Genomic DNA, 22,983 nt, shown 5'->3' on the forward strand with positions numbered 1-22,983 from the left:
ATCCTGGGGTCCTGGGATTGAGACCCACATCGGGCTCCCTGCTCAGGGCGAGCCTGCTTCTCCCTCTGCCTGCTGCTGCCCCTGCTGTGCTTGTGCACACGCTCTTTCTGTCAAATAAATAGATAAAATCTTTCTTAAAAAAGTGATTTAAAAATAAAGATTTTGTTTGTGAGAGAGAAAACAGAAGTGGGAAGAAGGAGAGGGAAAAACAGGGCGCCTGAGAGGAGGTTCAGTCCCAGGACCCTGGGATCATGACCTGAGACAAAGGCAGATGCTTGACCAACTGAGCCACCCAGGCGCCCTCCAGCATTTTTCTTCCTTTCTTTTTCTTTCTTTTTTAAAAAATATTTTATTTATTTATTTATTTGTTTGGCAGGCAGAGAGGCAGGCAGAGAGAGGGAGAAGCAGGCTCCCTGCCAAGCAGAGAGCCGGACCTGGGGCTCGATCCCAGGACCCCGATCCTAGGACCATGAGACCATGACCCAAGCTGAAGGCAGAGGCCCAACCCACTGAGCCGCCCAGGCGCCCTGAGCATTTTTCATTCCCCTAAACAGAAACTAACCAGGGGTGCGCCTGGGTGGCTCAGTGGGTTATGCATCCCCCTTCAGCTCAGGTCATGATCCCCGGGTCCTGGGATCGAGCCCCACATCGGGCTCCCTGCTCCTGCCTCTCCCACTGCCCCTGCTTCTGTTCCCTCTCTCGCTGTGTCTTTCTCTGTGTCAAATTAATAAATAAAACCTTTTAAAAAAGAAAGAAAAGAAAAAGAAACTAACCATTAAGCAGTAACTCCCCACACCTCAGCCTGTAATGGCTAATGTGCTTTCAGTTTCTGTCGGTTTGCCTGTTGTAGCTGCCCCACGTCAGTAGAACCACACAGTGTTTGTGCTTTTTCTGTCCGGGTTCGTTAGGTGTGTCTTCAGTGTTCGTGCGTGCTCTGGCACGTGTGTGTGGCGTGTGTGGCCGTGTCGCATTCCGTTGTGTGCACGTGCCGCACTTTACGTGCTCACTGGCTGGCGAGCCCTTGGGCTGTGTCTGCCCTTTGGTCCCGTGACCCGTGCTGTTGTGAACCCCGGCGCGGGCGCGGGCGCTCAGGTCCCTGCTTTCATCCCCTTGTGGATGTACTTAGGAGTAGAATTTCTAGATCCTTGTATGTTCAGAGTTTTAAAGAACCACCAGATTTTTCCCCAGGAGCTACGCCACTGTCTGTGGATTCTGCAGTCACTGATTTGAGATCTTGTCTTTGAACGCGTGTGTGTTTTACTTATAAATTTCTTCTGTTGCTTATACCTTATCAGATAAGTTTTGGTTGTTTGTATTTTCATTCTTATTAATTTCAAAATATTTTCTAATTTCTCCTTTGATTTCTTTCTTTTTTTTCTTTTTTTTAAAGATTTAATTTATTTAATTATTTGAGAGAGAGAGAGCACAAGCGGGGGAGTGGAAGAGGGAGAAGCAGTCTCCCCACTGAGCAGGGAGTCTGATGCCGGGCTCAGTCCCAGGACCCCAGGATCATGACCTGAGCCGAAGGCAGAAGCTTAATGCGCCCCTTCGGTCTTTAAATCTGTTAAGACTTACTTTGTGGCTTCATGTCTTACCTGTCTTGGAGAATTTTCTGTGGTCATTTGAGAAAACTTTGTATCTGCTGTTGTTGCCTGGAGTGTTCTGTGTATTTCTGTTAGATCTAATTGTTAAGTCCATGCTGATGCGTGTGGTTGTAACCATCACTGAACTTGGTTGGCGTCTCCAGCTGTTCCTGTACAGCTGTTTCCTCTCTTCAGTCTTCGAATGCTATGTTCCTTTGATGTTTGCTGAGTGTGATTGTTGCTTCTAAGTGAGCTGACTCTTGTCAATATTTGATGTCCTCCTGTGTCTCTTATAACAGTCTTTGACTGCAGGTCTCTGTCTGATACTGTAGTATAGTTAGTGATTCCACTCTCTCTTGGTTACTGTTTGATCGGAATGTCTTTTTTCCGTCCTTTTCTTGCTTATGTCCTGATCTACAGTGAGTCTCTTGGGGGTTCTGGGGGGCTCGATCGGTTGACTCTTGATTTCAGCTCAGGTCGTGATCTCAGGGTCATGAGCTCGAGCCCCATGTCTGGGTTCTCTCTTTCCCTCTGCCCCTCTCCCTGCTCTCACCTGCAAGGGTGCTTTCTCTCTCTCTAAAATACATAAAGAAAATCTTAAAAAAAAAATAAAGTGAGTCTCTTGTGGACACTGTATAGTTAAATCATGTTTTTTATCCATTTCGTTTCTCTCTGCCTTTTGTTTGGAGAGTTTAATCTACTTACATTTAACATAATTACCAAGAAGGAAGGACTTACACTTGCCATTTTATTTCCTGTTTGTCTGTAGGTCAGTAATGTAGGACATGAGGTTCAAACCTCATGTGCTTAGTTTCTTTTGTGCTTAGTTGATCTTGTAGTGACATGTTTTGATTCCCTTCAGTCCCTTCTGGGTGTATTCTATAGCTGTTTTCTCCGTGATTACCATGGAAATAACATAGAACTTCCCAAAGATACAACTATGTAATTTGAATTGATACCAAGTTAATTTCAATTATATACAAAATCTGCACTCCCGTAAAGCTCCTATCCCCCTTTTATGTTATTGATGTTACAAATAACATCTTTATTTTTGTGTGCCCAGCCCAGAAACATACATTTATGAGTACTTCTTATACATTTATCTTCTAAATCCTGTTTCCTGTTCTTTTTTCTGTAGTCTATCGTCATGATTGAAGTATAACAGGGTTTTTTGCCTCTTTCTTTCCTAGAAGAAAATGTAAAACATTTTTAAAATAATAAATGATACTTGTAACACCTACATTTGGAAGTTACTTGTTTTTATAAAAGAAGCAAATAAGAAGGCATTAGCAGAGATGATTGAAGAACTCTCCATATGTGATTTGGCCTCTAACGTGGAGTAAAGCCATCAGGCCATCCCTGTGTGTATTTGCGGGAATTATAACTCATGATCTGTTGAAGCTCAGTCTTCCACTTAGGAATGGAGACGGGTTAGGAGGGAGTCCACAGTCCCGTTGACATTTCTGCTCGCTGTCATGGAAGCTTCACTCTGTCCCCTGTCCGTGGCCAGGAGAAGTGTGTTTGCTGCGGGCCGCAGCAGGCCGCAGCTGTATTGCTCTGTTCCCCTCTAGTGGTAGTAAAGTGACTTCATTAACAGCTGCTATTTCTGACGAGTGTTCCTTAGTATAGTCCTGACAGGGGCGCCTGGGTGGCTCAGTGGGTTAAGCATCTGCCTTCAGCTCAGTTCCTGATCCCAGGCTGCTGGGATCCAGTCCACATCGGGCTCCTTGCTCAGCAGGGAGCCTGCTTCTCCCTCTGCCTCTCTGCTGCGTGTTTCTGCTCTCTCCCTGACAACTAAGTAAACTAAAGAAAAAAAAAAAAACCTTTATATACAGACCTGACAGGCTTAACAGATAACAAGATTTAATATACTTTAATAAATAGCAAGATCTAAGATGCTTCAAAAAATTATATTCGGGGGGCACCTGGGTGGCTTCATCAGTGAAACATCTGCCTTTGGGCTCAGGTTATGATCTCAGAGTCCTGGGATCAAATCCCTTGGCCAGCTCCCTGCTCAGCAGGAGAGTCTGCTTCTCCCTCTCCCCGTGTTTGTACTTTCTCACTCTCTCTCTCAAATAAGTAAATTCTTTAAAAAAAAAAAATACTGAAAAAATTATATTCTGGAATATTATTTACCTTAAAAAGGAAGGAAATTTGTAAAGCTTCTATAAAACATAAATATGCACAAACCCGTGTGTAATAATATTCTGTTACTGTGTAACAAAATTACCACAGTCTTAGCAGTTTAAAACATCACAGACTTATTATCTCACAGATAATTTCCCCAGAATTCCAAGAGTCTGGGCGCTTCAGCCCTGTGTCTCACGGGACTCGAATCAAGATGTCAGCTGAGTCTGCGCTCTCCTCCGACACTCAGCGCTCTCCTCCACACTCGTTAATTTTCCGGTAGTGGCAGAGCTTCCCAAATAACGTTCCGTTGGATATACCGCATAACCCCATTTCATTTGGTCATTTGTCAGTTGGAGAACATTTGAGTTACTTGTACTGTTTTTTAAAAGATTTTGTTTATTTGACAGAGAGTGTACATAAGCAGGGACTCCAAGCTCGCTCCTAGGACCGTGGGCCCATGACCTGGGCCGAAGGCAGATGTTCAACCCACTGAGCCCCCCAGACGTCCCAGGAGTTCTTTGTACTTTTTTGCTGCCATGATTAATGCTGTTGTAAACATTTTTATACACCCAGACTACGGTTTTATAGCTTCATAATAACTGAGTATGTAGCTGTAGCACAGTTTATCCAATCATGCTGCCCGGAAAAGGACGTTTCAGTTGTTCCTAATGGTTCCTGCTATAGATCATGTCAGCCGCGCCTGGGTGGCTGGGTTGAGCATCTGCCTTCTGCTCAGGTCATGACCCTGAGTCCCAGGATCGAGTCCCAGGATCGAGTCCCGCATCGGGCTCCCTGCTCACTGCAGAGTTTGCTTCTCCCTGTCCCTCGGCCCCTACCTTCCCAACCCCTGTTCCTACTCCCCCACCCCTGCTTGTGCTCTCTCTTGCTCTCTCTCTCTCTCTCCCTCAAATAAAATCTTTTTAAAAAGAGAGAGCAGTAACACGCAGTGAATGACTGTGTCCCCGTGCTGTTTGATGCTCTGGAGATCTGTCCTGGGGTAAGTTCAGAGAAGCAGAATTACCGAATTCAACAGTGAGCCTACATACAATTCTGTAAACATTGACTAATTGTGCTCCCGGTGCAGCTGTGCCCTTCTGCAGTCTTCCTGGACCACAGCCCTAATTATGTTGTCACATGTCACACTTGTACATTTTTACCCATGAGACAGGTGTGAAATGTTATCTCCAGTGGGTTCTGATTTGCATTTTTCTCATACGTGAAATTGTCGAGTATCTTTTCGTATATGTTCAAGTCTTGATCTTTTTCTATGAATTGTGTATGCTTTTTTTCCCCATTTTTCTCTCAGCTTACTAGTCTTTTCTTTTTCCCCCTTGAAAGGCCCTTGTATGTTAAGGAAATTTGCCCTTTACAAATATGCTTGTCAGTTTGCCATCTGTCTTTTGTGCTTGCCGGTCACACATCTGTGACCGTCCCAGTAGCATGTTGTGTTGAACACTGTCGCTTGTGGTAGACTCAGATCAGGAAGTGTGACATCTCTAACCTTCGCTGTTCTGGTTTATCCCAACTTTGGCTAATTCTGGATCCCTTGATATTTTCAGGATCATTTTGTCGATTTCTGCAAATAAGTCAGTGGGGCTTCTGAAAAAATGTATATCAATTGGGGGGTTTTACAGTCCTAACAGTATTAAGTGGTTTTGTTTTTGTTTTTGTTTTTTTAACAAAAGGAGAGAGCGCATGAGTGGTGGTGGGAGTTAGGAGAGGGAGAGGGAGAGAGAGAATCTTTTTTTTTTTTTTTTTAAGATTTTATTTACTTATTTGACAGAAAGGGACAGCAAAAGAGGGAGCACAAGCAGGGGGAGCGGGAGAGAGAGAGAAGCAGGCTCCCTGCTGAGCAGAGAGCCTGATACGGGGCTCGACCCCAGGACCCTGGGATCATGACCTGAGCCGAAGGCAGACGCTTAACCACTGAGCCACTCAGGGGCCCCAGTATTAAGTATTCTTAACATGTGAATTTTTTCTAGTTATTTAATCATTTGAAATCTCTTTCAACAATGTTTTTAGTTTTCAGTGTTCACTTATGCACTTTTTCTATTAAGCATTTCCTAATCGTTTCATTCTTTCGAGGCTTGTAAATGGAATTTTTTTTTTAAGATTTGATTTATTTGAGAGAGAGAGCATGAGCCAGGGAGAGAAGCAGAAGGAGAGGGAGAAGAAGACTCCCTACTGAGCAGGGAGCCCGATTCAGGGCTCAACCCCAGGACACCGAGATCACCACCCAAGCCGAAGGCAGACGCTTAACTGACTGAGCTACCCAGGACCCCATTAATGGAATTTTTTTTTCATTTTTGGATACTTACTGCTAGTGAATAGAAATATACAATCGAGTTTTGTATATTGGTCGTATCCTACAATCTTGGAACCTTACTTAACTCAATTATTAATCCTAAGAGCATTTTAGTGGATTCTGTCATTTGTGGACTTTGCTTATAATGATTGTTTTTATTCACACGAAGTTTATAATGCTTTGTGTTTTAATTTTCTGTTTTTATCATGTTTCTAGATTTTTTTTAAAATTTTGTTTGTTTGTTTAAGTAAACTCTGTACCCGACATGAAGGTCAAACTCATGACCTAGAGGTCAAGGCTTGTGCGCCTCTCTAACTGAGCCCGCCAGGTGCCTTATGTTTCTGGGGTTTTGAGTCAAACTTGAATGAGCTTTCCCACGTCCTGGTTTTAAAGAAGTTAAGAAATTTAACTTTTTTTTTCTTCTAATAATTTTTTTCTCTTTAAGTATGCTCTGCACCCAGTGTGGGCCTCGAGCGTGTGACCCAGAGATGAGGGTCACACGCTCTTGGGACTCACCCTGCCAGGCTCCCCGCTCAGGTTGATTGTTTGATGTTGGTTTGCACATCTGGTGCCCTGGTCTGTACAGTCCGGTCAGGTCTGTCAAATCCAGCGAGGCTGTGTCATCCCTGGCTAACCCGAAGAAGGAAGTTAGTAGTTCCTGATGCGGGCTGTGTCAGTTACCGTGCTGAGCACGTTCCGTGTGTTACCATACTTCATCCGGTCCACTGTGCTCGATTAAATACTTAAGTACATTTGATTGTAAAATACAGTTGACTTGTCTGGAACATGTGATTAATTCCTATTTAAATGGAATGCTTGTTCCCGATAAACATGTATATTTTGACATTATGTACTTCATGAGATAAAACTTTAGGGCTGGTCAAGTTTACGTAGTAACCTGAGAATGGGATCTTTTTTATTTTGTTTGCAAATGTGTCGTGCTCCTCGGTGCTCTTAAGTTTCAAGGTAAAATGGTTTTAACAGGAAGGTTAGAGACCGAGGGCACAACAGAGGGTAGGAACGCTGCCCTGCTGCTGTGCGTGACAGGGCCTCTCGGGGCTTCATTCATGCCCCTGCTGTCCTCAGGCTTTGTGCAGAAATATTTTAGCCGGGTACAATTGTAGTTCACCTTTGAATAGGTAATGGGATTTTCCTTGGACTGAGATTCCGGAAGTCTCCCTGTGGGTAGCTGTGCTGTAAAATCATGTAAATTCACGTTAATCTAAACAAAATAAAATCCGTAAGATAACAGTTAGAGAAAGTAGTATTTGCTGGTCGAGTGTGTTGAGAGATATGTTCACATCGTCAGCAAAGTTGTTTACGAAATGAGTATTCTCAAAAATTTAACTGCATGAGGCATACAGAGTAGATCGTATGGGGAGAAAGAGGCTAGATTCACACGGTTCTTAAATCCGGTGAAGGATGTACAGGAAGCTGTGGTACGAGAACTCGTCCCAAATCCCAGTTCCGCCACTGACTGGGTGTGTGCATTCGGGCGTGTTCCGGAGCCTGGGTCCTCAGGGTCCTCAGCGAAACAGGGGTGCTGATGAAGACACCTGTTTCGTAGCGCGGTAGAGGATTACTTGGTTGACAGATAGGAAGTAAGCCATGCGTTTTTACGATGCCTTATTCCATTGTCACTAAGTGTGGCCTCAGATGAAATTAACTGCGCCAAGACGCTCGCGCCCTCCTGCAGACAGCGATCAGCGCTGGTCTGGGCTGTCGTTCCCCCACCGAGATGTCTTCTCAGACACTTACTTCCTGCATCCCATCCAGAAGACCCTCTGCGGCCTGGTGTGACCTGTTTTCTTGTCTTTCCGCCAGTTACACTGCACTGGAGAGAGCCGGGGAGGGGGCGGAGGCAGAGGGGAGGCAGAGGGAACGGATCTCAAACAGGCGCCCCTGCTGAGCGCTGAGCGGACCGGGACGTGGGGCTCCATCCCGTCACCCTGCGGTCACCCTGCGATCCGGCCTGAGCTGAAACCAGGAGTCAGACGCTTAACCCACTGAGGCACCAGGCGCTCCTTATTAAACTCCTTAATCTGTTCGTTCCTCTGACCCACAACATCCGATTATTTCCCCCAAATTCTCTGTCCTTTTCTCTCAGCACTTGGCCTAGGTGTTTGCCCTACGTGGTAAAAGCTACTTTCCTCCTTCCCATATACGTGACAGATCCCACTCATTCTTTCAGATCTTATTCAAAGTCTGAAATGTTTTCTCATTAGGTAAAAGTATCCTTAATTCTCCTCTAGTTGAAATTAGTTTTACTTCTCTTTTTCCACTAGTAAAGCTTAGTATAAGCACCTTATGAGCTATGAGTTTAATTGCGTTCTGAGAGGTAACCTGGGCATGTTTGCTTCCATAAACTTCTTTAGGCCATGAGTTCACTTTGTTTGTCTTAGAGAAATCTTTTAGAACCTACTGGTTTCTAAAATATATTTTAAAAGAAAAGGAATAGAACTAAGTGCCTGAATTCCTAAAATATAATACATAGGACTTAAAATCTTAGAAAAATTTTAAAGTCTTAGAGTAGTATCTGCCCTTTTACTTGGCAAAAAATGTGTAAGTAAATTATTTCAGTTTGTGCTTTTTCAATTCACCAAAGAAATACATTCCAAAATGTAGTAAATGCAAAATTTTGCTCAAAAGTTTGTGTTGTGGATGTGTGTAAAAAAAAAAAAAAAAAGAACCAGTTTCTGTGGTCAACTATTATTACAATTTGTGTGCCTCCCTTTACATTTACAGAGAACTTTTAAGTAAATTGTCATTTAGATCAATTATATTTAAATTCGTTTGTCATCGTCCTAAACTCCTGGGGGTTCGAAGCAAAGCAGTCATTCAAATATGTTCTCTTACGTTTTCTACGAGAACAGTCTTTTGATCTAACTCAATACAGTTTTTCGTTACCTTTTGCCATGGTTTTGGTCCTATCTTTCCTGTAGTTATTTGGTGTTAAAAAAGTTTATTTAAGGGCGCCTGGGTGGCTTTGTTGTTAAGCGTCTGCCTTCGGCTCAGGTCATGACTCCAGGGTCCTGGGATCCAGCCCCGCATGTGGCTCCCTGCTCGGCGGGAAGCCTGCTTCTCCGGCTCCCACTCCCCCTGCTTGTGTTCCTTCTCACTATCTCTGCTTCTGTCAAATAAATAAAATATTATTTTTTAGTCTCTTTTTTTTTAAGATTTTATTTATTTACTTGACAGAGATCACAAGTAGGCAGAGCAGCAGGTGTAGGGGGGCGCGGAGGCAGCTCCTCACCCAGTAGAAAGCCCAATGCAGGGCTCAATCCCAGGACCCTGGGATCATGACCTGAGCCGAAGGCAGAGGCTTTAACCCACTGAGCCACCAGGTGCCCCAATAAATAAAATCTTTTTTTTAAAAAAGTTTATTTAAACACTTACCTCAATAAATTCTATTACCTGAGTAAATTAGATTGTTGTACAAAAATTAGGATTTTCCCTACATCATGTACTTATTCCCTATTTTTATGGATAGTCTGTGTTACCTTCGTAGATGATCACAGGATTGTACAGAAACACTGTGGCCCTCCCATCCAGACGCTCGGGGGGTCATAATCCGCCACTTCTCTGCTTCCCTCCCCTCACGTGTGTCTCTGTCACGCACACCCACACCTTCTCCTCTGTGCTCGGTGGTAAGTCACACATTCTGACAACGTTACTCGTAAATATTTCCTTCCGTGTTTCCTAAGACCAAAAGACATTTTCTCATATAAAGAGGATAACAGATTCTAAATTCAGGATCGTCAACGTCGCTGCTATACTTTCCCCAGCGCGCAGCTCCTCCCCGGCCGGGCCCAGCGCTCGGCGCCGTCACGGCGCGGCCAGCGGCTTCGGGCGGCCGTGCGCAGTCCGGGGACACCCTGTGCGGGCTCGCTCGTTCTTGCATTTGGGACCGTGCTTCTGCCTGTCTTTGTCCTTCATCAGACTGGCGCCTTTGAAGGGGACAGAAGAGTTGTTTCCTAAGAGGTCCTTAAGTTTGAGTTTTCCTGATGTTTCTTTACGAATAGATGAGGTTTGTGCAGCCGGAGTGCCACCAGCACCGTGACGGGTCCTTCTCCACGAAGCAGGAAGCGTCGAGTGTCGCTGTGCCGCGCCGCTGCTCGTTGCACGTGCGTTCTCTGACGTTTGCAGAGATGCCTCAAAAGTATGTGCTGGTACTTTCACACTTTCTCCCAGCCATCTTAGCGTCTCTATCTGATTTCTGGACTGTACGTTCTTTTTCTAGATCGAAACATAATTGACATGTAAAATGCTGGTTTCAGGTGTATAATGCCTTGATTCGGCTTGTGTAAATACTGTGAATCCGTCGCCACAGTTAGCCCCGCTACCACACATTCCAACACTTTGTCTCTTGCGGTAAGAACTTCTAAGACCCGCAGCACCGCTTGCTGCGGCCGCACTGGGCGCCACGTCCCCGGGAATAGCCCGTCTCAGGCCCGGAGGCTTGTTCCTCCTGCATTTCCACTGTCCTGCGTCTCACCCAGGCCGCAGTTCCCGCTCTGGCGACCACTAGTCTGTTGTTTGTATCCGTGAGCTTGGGATTTTGTTGTTCTCGAAGTTGCCACGTAGGCAGTGGGCCGTAGGGTGTTTGTCCTTCGCTCTCCTTTCCTGCCACATGACGCTCCCATCCGTGCCCTCACGCGTGGCGGGACAGCTTGGTTTGTGCGGACGCACTGCAGGGACAGAGAAGGGGAGAGGCTTTTTCTTTTTTTTAAGATCTATTTGGGGAAAAGAACTATTTATTCGAGAGGATAAGGGAAAGGAGCAGAGGGAGAGAGGGACAGAGAGTCTCAAGCACACTCCATGACCCTGAGGTCACAGCCCGAGCGGAAACCAGATCCGGTCAGTCGCTCAGCCGACTGCGCCAGTCCAGCGGGCCAGGACGTCCTTTGGTTTATGACTCAATAGCCTTCTCGTGTGTGTGCGCGTGTGTGCGCGCGTACACGCGTCCCCTTCATGCTCTCAGCCGCCGGCACACGCCGCGCTGTTCCCACGTTTGCGCCGCCGCAGGGAGCGGTCCAGCAGCCGCGGGCGCCGCCGGCGGCTCGTGCTGCCCTGGGGTCTCGACAGCACCCGGAGCCGGGACTGCTGGGTCCCGCGCGGCCCTTGGAGGAACCCCCACGCCGTGCTTCATCAGGCACGCGCCGGTTTGCCCCCGGCAAAGAGCGTCTGCTCTTCTCCGCATCGTCCGGACACTTCTAGGTTTTCGGCGTAGCCTGTCTAGCAAGCACGAGATGCTCCCTCGTTTTGATTGGCATTTCCGTCATAATTCTGGCTGTTGAGCCCCCGTTTTCCACGGCGGAGGCCGTTTGTGTGCCGTCTTTGACACTCGGACACGGTGCCCAGTTTTCAGTTGGATCATTGGTTTTATTGAGCCAACGTCAATAAAGAGAGTCGGCTTGAGACTCTCTGTCCCTCTCCCCCTGCTGGGTACTCTCTCTCTCTCTGATTGATTGATTGATTGATTGATAAGATAGATAAATAAATCTTTTTTAAAATTTCACAGCTGTGTTCACAGTTATTTGGTTTTGTTTTGTTTTGTTTTTAATGAGAAAAGTGGTTTGTGGATATGAAGAGAGCGACCTCTCATCTTTCCTTTTCTTCTTTGAAGCTGTTCCCAAGCTCTTTGCCAGTGTTGCAACCACTCGGCATGACCGCATCCACATTCTTGGCCTCGTCTGTACCCCTTCAGCCTCCTTTGATTCCTCCTCCTTCGCGGTCCCATTCCGGTGTGACCGGCTCCCACAGACTTCCTCCCCCTGCCTGGTCGTCCCGTTTCCTCGTCCCTGTCCCTGCCAAGACCCGGGGACACTTAACACTGAGCTGAACATCACTTCCTCAGAAGAGCCGCTGTTACTCTCTGTTCAGAGAGAGTAATTATTTTAATTATTTTAATAAATTATTTTAATTATAGGCCTACCATTTTCCATTTTCTGAATTTTTTTCTATTTTCTTAGTTTTTCTTACCTACGTATTGTCTTTGCACCTAAGAACAGTGTAAACTGTCTTATCCGTTACCGTCTTAGCACGCAGAACAGGACTTGAGGTGCACCTGGGTGGCTCAGCTGGCAAAGCATCTGTCTTTGCTCAGGTCCTGAGCGCAGAGCTGGGATCGAGCCCCTTGCCGGTCTCCCTGTCCGCGGAGAGCCTGCTTCTCCCTTTCTCCCCCTCCACCCCGCCCCGCTTATGCATGCACACACTCGCGCTCTCGCTCAAATAAATAAAATCTTCTTTAAGATTTTAAAATGTTTTCTAAGGTTTTATTTATTTATTTGACAGAGACAGAGAGAGATCACAAGTAGGTAGAGAGACAGGCAGAGGAGGAAGTAGACTCCCCGCTGAGCAGAGAGCCAGGTGCGGGGCTTGATCCCAGGACCTTGACACCGTGACCTGAGCTGAAGGCGGAGGCTTAACCCACTGAGCCACCCAGGCGCCCCAAATAAATAAAATCTTAAAAAAAAAAAAAAAAAAAAAGACAGGACCCGGACTTAGTGAGTGCTCGGTAATTGTTGAACAAATAAATGAATGATCTAGTAGAAGGAACCAGTGTTCAAATTTAAGAACTTCAGGTTCTACAAATAACTTACTTTTGGGAGCCTCAGTTTTCTTACCTACAAAATATGTATTACTAGAGCTGCTTGTAACAAGATAGACTTGTTTTTAAAAAAGCAGTATGGGGGCGCCTGGGTGACTCAGTGGGTTAAAGCCTCTGCCTTCAGCTCAGGTCATGATCCCAGGGTCCTGGGATCCAGCCCCGCATCGGGCTCTTTGCTCAGCGGGGAGCCTGCTTCCTCCTCTCTCTCTGCCTGCCTCTCTGCCTACTTATGATTTCTCCCTCTCTGTCAAATAAAAAAAAAATCTGAGACAGCAGTATGTTGTGATTCACAGGGGAAAGAAATACATCGGCCTTATTTGTTGGAACTTAAAGGCAAAATAAAATCCGAGTAGACTAAGTGAGGCTCTTCGGCAACGCTTTTTTCTTTTTCTTCGTTTCCTTTTTATTTCTTTTTCTTTTTCCCCTTTTATGTATTTGTGAAATGTCTCACGACTAATGTCATACCAAATATCAGAAGCACAGACCAGTCAGACAGACAAGTCGGAGACGTGCGTCTGTGGAGATGTTGCAGAGTAGAAAAAAAGAACAGTGAGGAGGAGCCGCGCAGGAAACTGGGGTTTTCGCCTTAAATCTCCTTCGTAGCTACTAAAATGACGGCAAGTCATTTGAGCTCATAGAGCATCTGTTTTCAGATCTGTAAACTAGAGCTAACATCTCTTCTTACCTACTTCATAGGATTGATATAAATGATCATGTGTGAAAGTACTGCCTAAACTATAAGTCTTCAGGCGGCCTGGCTGGCTCAGTTGACGGAGCTTGCAACTCTTGATCCCAGGGTTGTAGGTTCAAGCCCCACATTGGGTATTGAGCTTACTTAAAAAATTTAAAAAAAACAAAAAAAAAAATAGAGACACCTCGGTGGCTCAGTTGGTTAAATGTCCAACTCTTGATTTCAGCTCAGGTCGTGATCTTGGGTCATATGATCAACCCGAGAGTCAGGCTCTGCACTCGGTGGGGAGTCTGCTTGTCCCTCTCCCTGTGCTCCCCCCTCCCCTGGCTCATGTGCTCTCTCTCTCTCTCAAATGAATAAATGAGTAAAATCTTAGAAAAATAAAAAATTTTGAAAATAATACATACATTCGTGCCATAATTATGGGCCAAGTGTAAGGTCATTATTACGATCAGATCTGAAACTTCAATGCCTCTTGCAAAACTGCTGGAAATGCTAACAGGGCTCTTTTTTATGTGTAATTCCTAAAAGACAAGTTCAAAAATATAGATTCTAAAAATACGTGAATGTATTTTATATCGCTCCCCCCCAAAAATATGCATTTAAAATTTAAGCCACTGTTAAAACAAATACTTTTTAAGATTGTATTTATTTATTTGACGCGAGAGAGCACAAACAGGGGGAGCAGGAGAGGTAGGGGGAGAAGGCAGACTCCCCATCGAGCTAGGAGCCTAGTGCAGGACTCAATCCTAGGACCCGGGGATCATGACTAAGCTGAAGGCAGCGGCTTAAGCGACTGAGCCACCGGGAGTCACAAAACAAAAACTCTTGATGGGGGTCTGTTTTCTTTGTTTGGCCACAGGAGGAGATTCCATCGCCTCTGATAACTTCCATTCTTTTCCTGTCACAGCCCAAAGAGCCGGTTGATCCAGTTAAAGAAAGAGAAGCTGGAATACTGTCCTGGCGAGCACGAGTATGGACTGTTCCCAGCCCCCATTCATGTCGGTGAGTGCTCCGGAGAGACCGTACGGTGCTCGGAAGAAATGGCATTTCTTGAGTTGGGATGAAGTGTTTCCATGTTCCTATTATTTCTGCATCTCCGGTGGGGTTGAGCTCTTTCTTTACCGTTTAATTTATCCTCACTCTGAAGAATTCTGCAAATTCTTTGTTCTCTGGGAGTCACAATGACATACATCTTTCTTACTCAAGTTTCAGTAATAAAAAACACTACTTTGTCTGTAGCATTTGATCCCGAGGATGTCACCTGGGAAAGCGCAGCTTTTCACTGCTTCAGTCTCAGAGGTTTCCATGTTCAGAAAGACGTGATCATGGATACGTAATAATCATCGGAAGAGAGCCCACCACTTTCCTAATCATTTATCTGCCTGCAAATTGAGCAGGGTTTATCCTTCCGTTCATTTTGGGGGGGAAATCTCAAGGCTTTGTTTAGCATCGGGGTAACAGTACCTCCTGAGATCTGCCGTTGGGCTTACCAGATCAGTAACCAGTACCTGGAAGTCATCCTGGGTCCCTCCCGCTCTCCCAGAGCTGCATCCAGTCCTCACCCCCAAGTTCGGCTGTTGCCGTCCGGGCAGTTCGTCCCGCTTGTCTACAGGTCCTGTTGTCACTCTCAGGTGCGTCCCGCACGTGACTTCGGCTGCGACTCCCGCAGCGGCCTTCTGACACCTGTGTCGGTTCCATTCCTGCTCCCTCCACTTCGCTCCCCACACAGTAAGAAAAGAAATCTTACAACTGAAACTAGGTTATACTTAAAACCTTGCAGTGTCTTACTGTTAAACAGTAACTTCCTTACTATAGCTTTTAAGAGTAACCTTGTCCCAGGGGTGCCTGGGTGGCTCAGTTGGTTAAACATCTGACTCATGATTTTGGCTCAGATCATGATCTCAGGGGCCTGGGATCAAGCCCCTCATCAGGCTCTATACTCAGCAGGGAATCTGCTTTAGAATTCTCTCTCCTTCTGTCCCTACCCCCCAATAAATAAACAAATATTTTAAAGGCAAAAAAAAAAGATGACTTGGTGCCTACAAACCCACCCCTCCCCGTCACCCCTGTCCCTCTGTTCCCGTTTCTCCCTAAGCTGCCATGTGCGGTCTTGCTGGTTTCTCTCAGGTCCTGGAACAGACTAAGGCCTTCCCCACCAGCGTGCCAGTATATGCTTGTTACTCGCACTGTCTGAAAACTGTTCTACTCTCCCGTGGTTGGCTTCTTGTCCTTCAAGGACGAGTTTAATGTCCGTATCCACGAGATGTCATTTTCTTTAAAATTGTTCTCCTGATTGTCACTCCACAGAGGGCCCCTCCCTTTACTCTGTATCGCAGCCTCCTGTCCATTCCTTTCTGTAGCCCGTGATTGCTCTGTTTCCCGTTCGTTGTCTGTCTCCCTCATTAGATTGTAAGCTCCAGGTGCCAGGATCATTTGACTCCCTTACTCTCCTTCTATTTCCTAGTGCCTGGTTCATAATAGAAGTTTACCCAGTGCACGTACAAATGAAAGAGGCGGAGGAGAACCCAGGATGACCTGTTGAATAGGCCGTGACGGGGTCCGCCTCCTTACGCAGAGGATGTGGACCCTGTACGCTGCGGCGTCCTCTTACACTACGACTCCCGGTGCTTGTGACTGTGGGACTCCTCTGTGCTGGGGTGATCAGATCCCCTGTTTCTCCCCAGAGGACCCAGCACCAGCAGTGTATTTAAAGGAGCGAGCATAGACGACACATTCTGCAGTAAGGATTAGTTTGCTTTAATTATTCTGTACTGGGGGGAAGGAGAGTGGTTTAACTCCAACATGAAGTTCCAAGGGTTAGTTCTCTTACCTTAATGAGGGTAAGAGTAAGTTCCACATTCTCTGGGATTACTGCCAAGGCTCTTCTGAACGAGCGTTCTGTTACGTGATGTCATAGCCCGGAAGCAGAGTCTCGGCAGATTTAGCGGTTTTCTTGAATCTGATGATGATAAACAGGCTTAGAAAAGAAGTCGTTTAAAAGACCCACTTAAAGGAAGACAAGATCATTTTGGTCTTCCTGGTTTTGTCCTGGCTGGGTTCTACCCTGAGTCTTGGACGGAAGCTGCCCGAGGGGTTGGGAGTGGCGGCCCGCGCCAGGGAGGACGGGAACGGTGACGGCGGGAACGGTGACGGCGGGAACGGTGACGGCGGCCGGGTCCTCCCCGCCCCGGTACAGCTAGAGGTGAAGAGGTGCGGACTAGGAATCCCTGGATTTAAGATAAAAATTTTATCTCCACATCCCCATTTTAATGTCACACTAAGACTGATTCGTACTCCGTGGTCTTCAAAGTGAGTAAATAATGGAAAAACCTATCCAAGTCTAGGGGATCTTTTTCCCTCTGAAATAGGGTTTAAAATCAGGCTGCTGGAGGACAGATTTTTTTTTTCCTGGACAGTGCTATTTGGTTGTTCAAATAATATTTTATGATTAGGCTAGAAGTGAGCCGCTCAGTTATTCTGAACTGGTCCTTTCCATTATCATGTAAGTAATGAGTCAGGCGGACCTGGGTTTGTCTGTGTCTTCGCTGTGTGAGTTACGTGAGTAAAGTGGTCGTATAAAAAAAACAATAATGCATCTTACCACTGATAAGAGTCAGAATCAACAGGGGCGCCTGGGTGGCTCAGTGGGTTAAGCCGCTGCCTTCGGCTCAGGTCATGATCTCAGGGTCCTGGGATCGAGTCCTGCATCGAGCCCCACATCGGGCTCTCTGCTCGGCAGGGAGCCTGTTTCCCCCCCCCTCTCTCTCTCTCTGCCTGCCTCTCTGCCTACTTGTGATCTCTGTCAAATAAATAAATAAAATCTTTAAAAAAAAAAAAAGAGTCAGAATCAACAAACAAAATCATGTTTATTCTTAAACATTTAACTAAGGGAATCAGGGTTCTTTATCATTAGAGAAGTACATTTCAAGTAAAATTTTACTTTTCATAATACTTATCAAAATGTATATTGTACCCTTAAATTTATAGTCAATTGATTTTTGATGAGAGTGCCATGACAGTCGAATGAGGAGCCCATGATGTTTCTAGTAGGTAGTTCTTTGGTAACTGGATATACACATACAAAAGGTTGCAGTTGGACCCTTGCCTCACACCATATAAAAAAATGTACTCAAAATGGATCATCAGCCTTGGGGCACCTGGGTGGCCCAGTGGGTTAAGGCCTCTGCCTTCAGCTCAGGTCATGATCCCAAGGTCCTGGGATCAAGCCCCGCATCGGGCTCTCTGCTCAGCGGGGAGCCTGCTTCCCTCTCTCTCTGCCTCCCTTTCTGCCTATTTGTGATCTCTGTCAAATAAATAAATAAAATCTTTAAAAAAAAAATGGATCATCAGCCTAAATATAACAGCTAAACCTATAAAACTCTTGAAGAAAACATAGGAGGAAATCTTCATGACCTTGGATCGGGCAATAATTTCTTAGCTATAACACCAAAATCCTATGCAACAAAAGAAAAAGACAAATTGAACTTGGTCAATATTTAAAATTTCTGTGCTTCAAAAAACACCCTCAGGAAAATAAAAAAACAATGCACAGAATGGAGAAATGTTTGCAAATTGTGTATCAAGAGACTTGTATCCAGAAACCCAGACTTATAAGGAACTGTTGAGACTCATTAGTTTAAAGCCAAATAACACAATTTAAGTGGGTAAATTATTTGAATAGACATTTCTCCGAAAGAGTTACACCCATGGCCGGTACACACGTGACAAAATGCTCAGCGTCATTAGTCATTGTGGAAGTGGCATCAAAACAGCAATGAGAGACCCTCGCACACCCGCTAGGGTGGCTTTAATTAAAGGATTGATGCACAATGTGAAGAAATTCGAAACCTCAGACATTGTTGTTGAGAATGTGAAGTGGTATAACCCTCTTTGGAAAACATTTTGGCAGTTCCTCAAGAAGTTACCATATGACCCAGCAGTTGTGCTGGTAAGCATCTGCCCAGTAGAACGGAACACATCATGTCCCACAAGAACTTAGAGATGTTCGTAACAGCAGCATTCGTAGTAGCCGACAGGTGGAAGCGAGTTTCCCACAGTGGATAATGGATTAACAGAATGTGGTCTGTGCTCACCATGGGGTGCTCTTGGGCAGTACCCAGAAATGAGGTACTGAGGGTCACCAGGGGGCTCAGTCTGTTAAACGGCTGCCTTTGGCTCAGGTCATGACCCCAAGGTCTTGGGATTGAGCCCCTCGTCGAACTCTCTGCTCAGTGGGCAGTGTACTTCCCCTGCTTGTACTGTCTCTCTCTCCCTGTCAAATAAATAAAACCTTAAATTTAAAAAGAAATAAAGAAGTGAGGTACGGAGATAGGTACCAAAATGGGCAAAGTGAAAACATTACTCTGGGTAAGAGAGGGTAATCACGGGGCGCCTGGGTGGCTCAGTGGGTTAAAGCCTCTGCCTTCGGCTCAGGTCATGGTCCCAGGGTTCTGGGATCGAGCCCCGCATCGGGCTCTTTGCCCGGCAGGGAGCCTGCTTCCTCCTCTCTCTCTGCCTAATCTCCTCTGCCTACTTGTAATCTCTGTCTGTCAAATAAATAAATAAAAATCTTTAAAAATATATTTTTTTTTTAAAAAAGAGAGTAATCACAAAATGCCATGTGCTTTATGATTCCTTTTTTCTTTTCTTTTTAAGATTTATTTTTTAAGTAATCTCTATACCTAGTTCAGGGCTCAAACTCATGACCCTGAGATCAAGAGTCATACGCTCCATCGACTGAGCCAGCCAGGTGCCCCCAAATCTGGATTTCTTTTTTTTAACTATGTTCCCACCTTTCTCATTTTAATAGAGAGGGTTTGGGTTTGTTTTGTTTTAAGATTTTATTTATTTGATAGAGAGTGGATGAGCACAAGCAGGGGAGCAGCAGGCAGAGGGAGCGCAAGAAGCAGGCTCCCCGCTGAGCAGAGAGCCCAACAAGGGGCTTGATCCCAGGACCCTGAGACCATGACCTGAGCTGAAGACAGACGCTTAATGATTGAGTTACCCAGGTGCCCCAAGAAGGGGTTTCTTTAAAAATAGATTTCATTTGTGACAACATTTTACTTGATGTATAATTTTTTAAGTAAGCTCTATGCCCAGTGTGAGGCTTGAACTCAAGACCCTGAGATCAAGAGTTAAAACCCTGTACTGACTGCCAGCAGGGGACTCCTCTGGAGATTTATTTTAAGGTTGCCATTCACACCGTCTTGGCAACTGGCACGTCCAAACTCTACAGGGCAGGCTGGAAGCATGGAGACCAGGGGAGGGTCAAGGCGTGGGAGGTCAGTCTGTTTTCTTACTAAGGCCTTCAGCTGTTTGGATGATCCCACCCACATTATGGAGGGTGATCTGCTTGACTCACAATTTAGTAATTTAAATGTTAATTTCATCTAAGAGTTAACCTTTACAGACACCAGCTCTATGTGTACTGTAATTGAGCCAAGTTGATACAGAAAATTGATCATCACCAGAGCTCCATGTACTAAAACCCAAAAAAGAATGTACTTTTTGGTATGTAAATTATGCCTCAGAAAGTGTTATCTTGAAAGTGTAGTTACATTGTTTTAATCAGGCATATGTTAATCAAAATTATAGTGATTACCCAATGCAAAAGAAAAATTCTGGTGCTGATGCCTTGAGTCTTACACTGAAAGGTATTTTTTCTTATTTAAATTCAGTTAATTAACGTGTAATGTATCATTAGTTTCAGTGGTAGAGGTCAGTGATACATCAGTCTTACTGTCATACCCAGCGCTCGTTACATCGCCCGCCTGCCTTCTGGCCCATCACCCAGCTTCCCCGCCCCTCACTGGTACTTTTAAATATGAATTGCAACACTTATGTGTGGATTAAGGGCATAGGTTCAATGAAAGAATTTAAGCATGAAAACATACGTAATATTGAGAAAAAACCCTCAAAACCTTGGGCACTGAATCTGTAATGACCGTTCTTGGTAGACATTTCATATCTCTTGTCCCAGTGTATTGCCAAGGCAGGGGAGAATTTGTACAAGCTTATGCCTCATTTCCTCCGTTTTGCCCAGTGCGCTTTTCCCCTTTACTACGTCTGCTTTGTATCCTTTGGCTGTTGAATGAAATGCAGCTGTTAGCCAGCAACCCTGAAGGTGGCCTTGGGGGCCCGCACAGCCCTGCGAGTCGGACTCCACGGCTTGCTCCCCACCCCCATCTTCCAGCCGGGCGACCTGAGCTGCGTCTCCGCGTCTCCGCGTGCCTGGGCTGTGAGGATCAAGGAACATTGGCGTTGCACTTGACACGGAGCGAATACCCTTTCCCCTTGATTTGCTGTAAGTGACAGTGAGAAGGGCAAAGCCATCCCACTCATTTCTAGAAAGCAGGTATCTGTAGAAAGACGGAAATCATAAAGAGTGGAAGTCGATAAGATACTGAACAGACAGTAAGGAAACAAGTTCAAAAAGTGCGACAGAATCGAAGCTCTGGAAGCGGCAAACGGCAGCAGGTAAGAGGCCACGCGAACCATCATGTTGGTCCTGTCGGTCCTGACGGTCCTGCGGTTATGAAGGGGCTGGTACGGAGATGTTAGGAATAACGTCATGCCAGTTCACTTAGCAATGTATATGAAATGGGTAAATCCCTTAAAATATATAGCTTAACTAATTCAAAAAGAAATAGAATTTCAGAATGTCTGAATAGCCTGTATCATTTAAGGAAATTTAGTTCTTTATCAAATCCTACACGTAAAAAATGGCAGAACGAAATGGCTTCCATTGTGAGCTGTTCCATCACTGAGAAAAAACGCCAGCCTTACACGAAAGCTTCCAGAAAGTAGAGGACACTTCCCCAGCTTACTCTGTGAGGCTAACATAATCCTGGTAAAGAACCTGACAAAAACTCGATGGGAAGAAACAGCTACAGAAGGAAGTTGAGCATAGACTGTGTAGACATGCAGGCAGGAACTCTTGGGGGTAGAAGGGCATTTCCCCGGTCGCACAGAAGGCATCGCAAGGGAGCATTACAGCTACTGGTGAAGTACGCAGTGTGTCCTCCTGAAATCGGAAAGAAGGTCAAAACGGCCACCCTCGCTGCTTCTGTCTGCGTTACTCGGGATACTCCAGCCGGCGCAGTAAGGCAGGAGATGAATAGGAGTCATAAAGTTTGGGAAGGAAGAAGTGAAACTGTTCTGCTCACACATTACGTGATGATTAAATCCAGAGAAGTACCCCACAGCCTGTTACGGCCTTTTAGCACAGTTACTGGAAACAAAAATCCGTATCTAAGAATCCACTCGTATTCTCACAAAATAGCCTGCCCTTACTGTACCGGCCGGCGAGGCTGGTCCTTGGTGATTACCCAGAGAAGCTGAGAACTGTCTGTGTGATCAGCTGCGCCCGTGCATTGCACAGCCACTTTGCTCGTGGCTCCCTAAACTCAGAAGCTACCGAGCTGTCCTTGTCGGCGAGCAGTGAACCAGCACAGCCAGGCGATGGGATGTCACCCACACTAATACGAGATGAGCTGTCAAGCCCTGAAAAGACACTGAGAGACGTTGAAATCATCGTGCTGAGTGGAAGAAACCAGTGTGGAAAGGCTACATAGTGTATGGTTCCACTGTGTGATGTTCTGGAAAAGCCAGAACCATGGAGACATTGATAATATCAGCGGCTGAGGGTAAAGTAAGGATGGGTCCACAGAGCAGAGATTTTTAGGTCAGTGACGCTCTTCTGTATGACACAGTAGTGGTTGGATGCCTGTCATTACTACATGTCTCCCAGCCATAGCATGAACAAGAGTGAGCCCTCACGTAAACTGTGACTCCGTGAGAATGACGCGTCTGTGTGGTTCAGTAGCTGTTAACCAGCGTGCCGCTCTGGTCAGGGCTGTCGGCGACGGGCTAGGCGGCGGTGTGTGGGGGCAGTGTGTATTTTGGAAATCCCTGTCTGTTGCTCAGTACTGCTTTGAACCTAAAACTGCTCTAAAATATAAAGTCTATTTTTACAAAATAGTGTAATAAAACTGAAGTAATTAGAAATAAATTTATCCAAAAATAGGCAAAAACTTTATACTGAAAATTAAAACATTTATCAGCGAGATTAAATCAGACCTAAGTACATGGAGAAATACGCCACATTTAGAAACGCCGTTACATTCCATGCAGGGTAGCTTGTGACCAGCAGGCTCTTCTGTAAAAACGGATGAGCTGATTTTTCTGAAATTTATACGGAGAGGCGAAGAACCCAGAACATGCGAAGTGATCTTTTAGAAATGTCTTCTTGTTGCCCCAAGACTTGCATTATTGGCCAGAGTAATTATAGAGCAAGTTTAAACTTTAAATTAGCTTTAGAAGGGCATAGGTAGAGCACACAACTTTTGATCTCAGGGTCATGAGTTCAAGCCCCATATTGGCATAGAGCCCTCTAAAAAAAACAGTAATAATACTTTTTTTTTAATAAATAGGGGTCCTTGGGAGGCTCTTTTGGTTGGGCATCTGACTCTTGGTTTCAGCTCGGGTCATGAACTTGGGGTCTTGAAATTGAGCCCCATATCAGGCTCCGTGCTGAGTGGAGTCTGCTTGGGATTCTCTCTCACCCTCCCTTCCCTCCGCCTCTCCGCCCCCTGCTCACGCGCTAAGATACTAAAGTGACGTGCCAGTAGAACTGGTCTGTGGGACAGAGTAGATAGCCCAG

At 45.5% G+C, this 22,983-nt stretch overlaps 1 protein-coding gene across 3 annotated transcripts in view; it reads left to right on the forward strand.

Moving 5' to 3' along the window:
- The window catches only part of ASH1L (ASH1 like histone lysine methyltransferase), a 180,968-nt gene that overhangs the window by 111,898 nt on the left and 46,087 nt on the right, over nt 1–22,983 (forward strand). For all 3 annotated transcript variants that reach the window (XM_059413755.1, XM_059413757.1, XM_059413756.1), the window contains one exon: nt 14,230–14,324. In XM_059413755.1, the coding sequence (XP_059269738.1) occupies nt 14,230–14,324 (95 nt within the window). The remainder of the gene's footprint in view (nt 1–14,229; nt 14,325–22,983) is intronic.

Source organism: Mustela nigripes, chromosome 10, assembly GCF_022355385.1.
Source record: "Mustela nigripes isolate SB6536 chromosome 10, MUSNIG.SB6536, whole genome shotgun sequence".
Classification (NCBI taxonomy): domain Eukaryota; kingdom Metazoa; phylum Chordata; class Mammalia; order Carnivora; family Mustelidae; genus Mustela; species Mustela nigripes.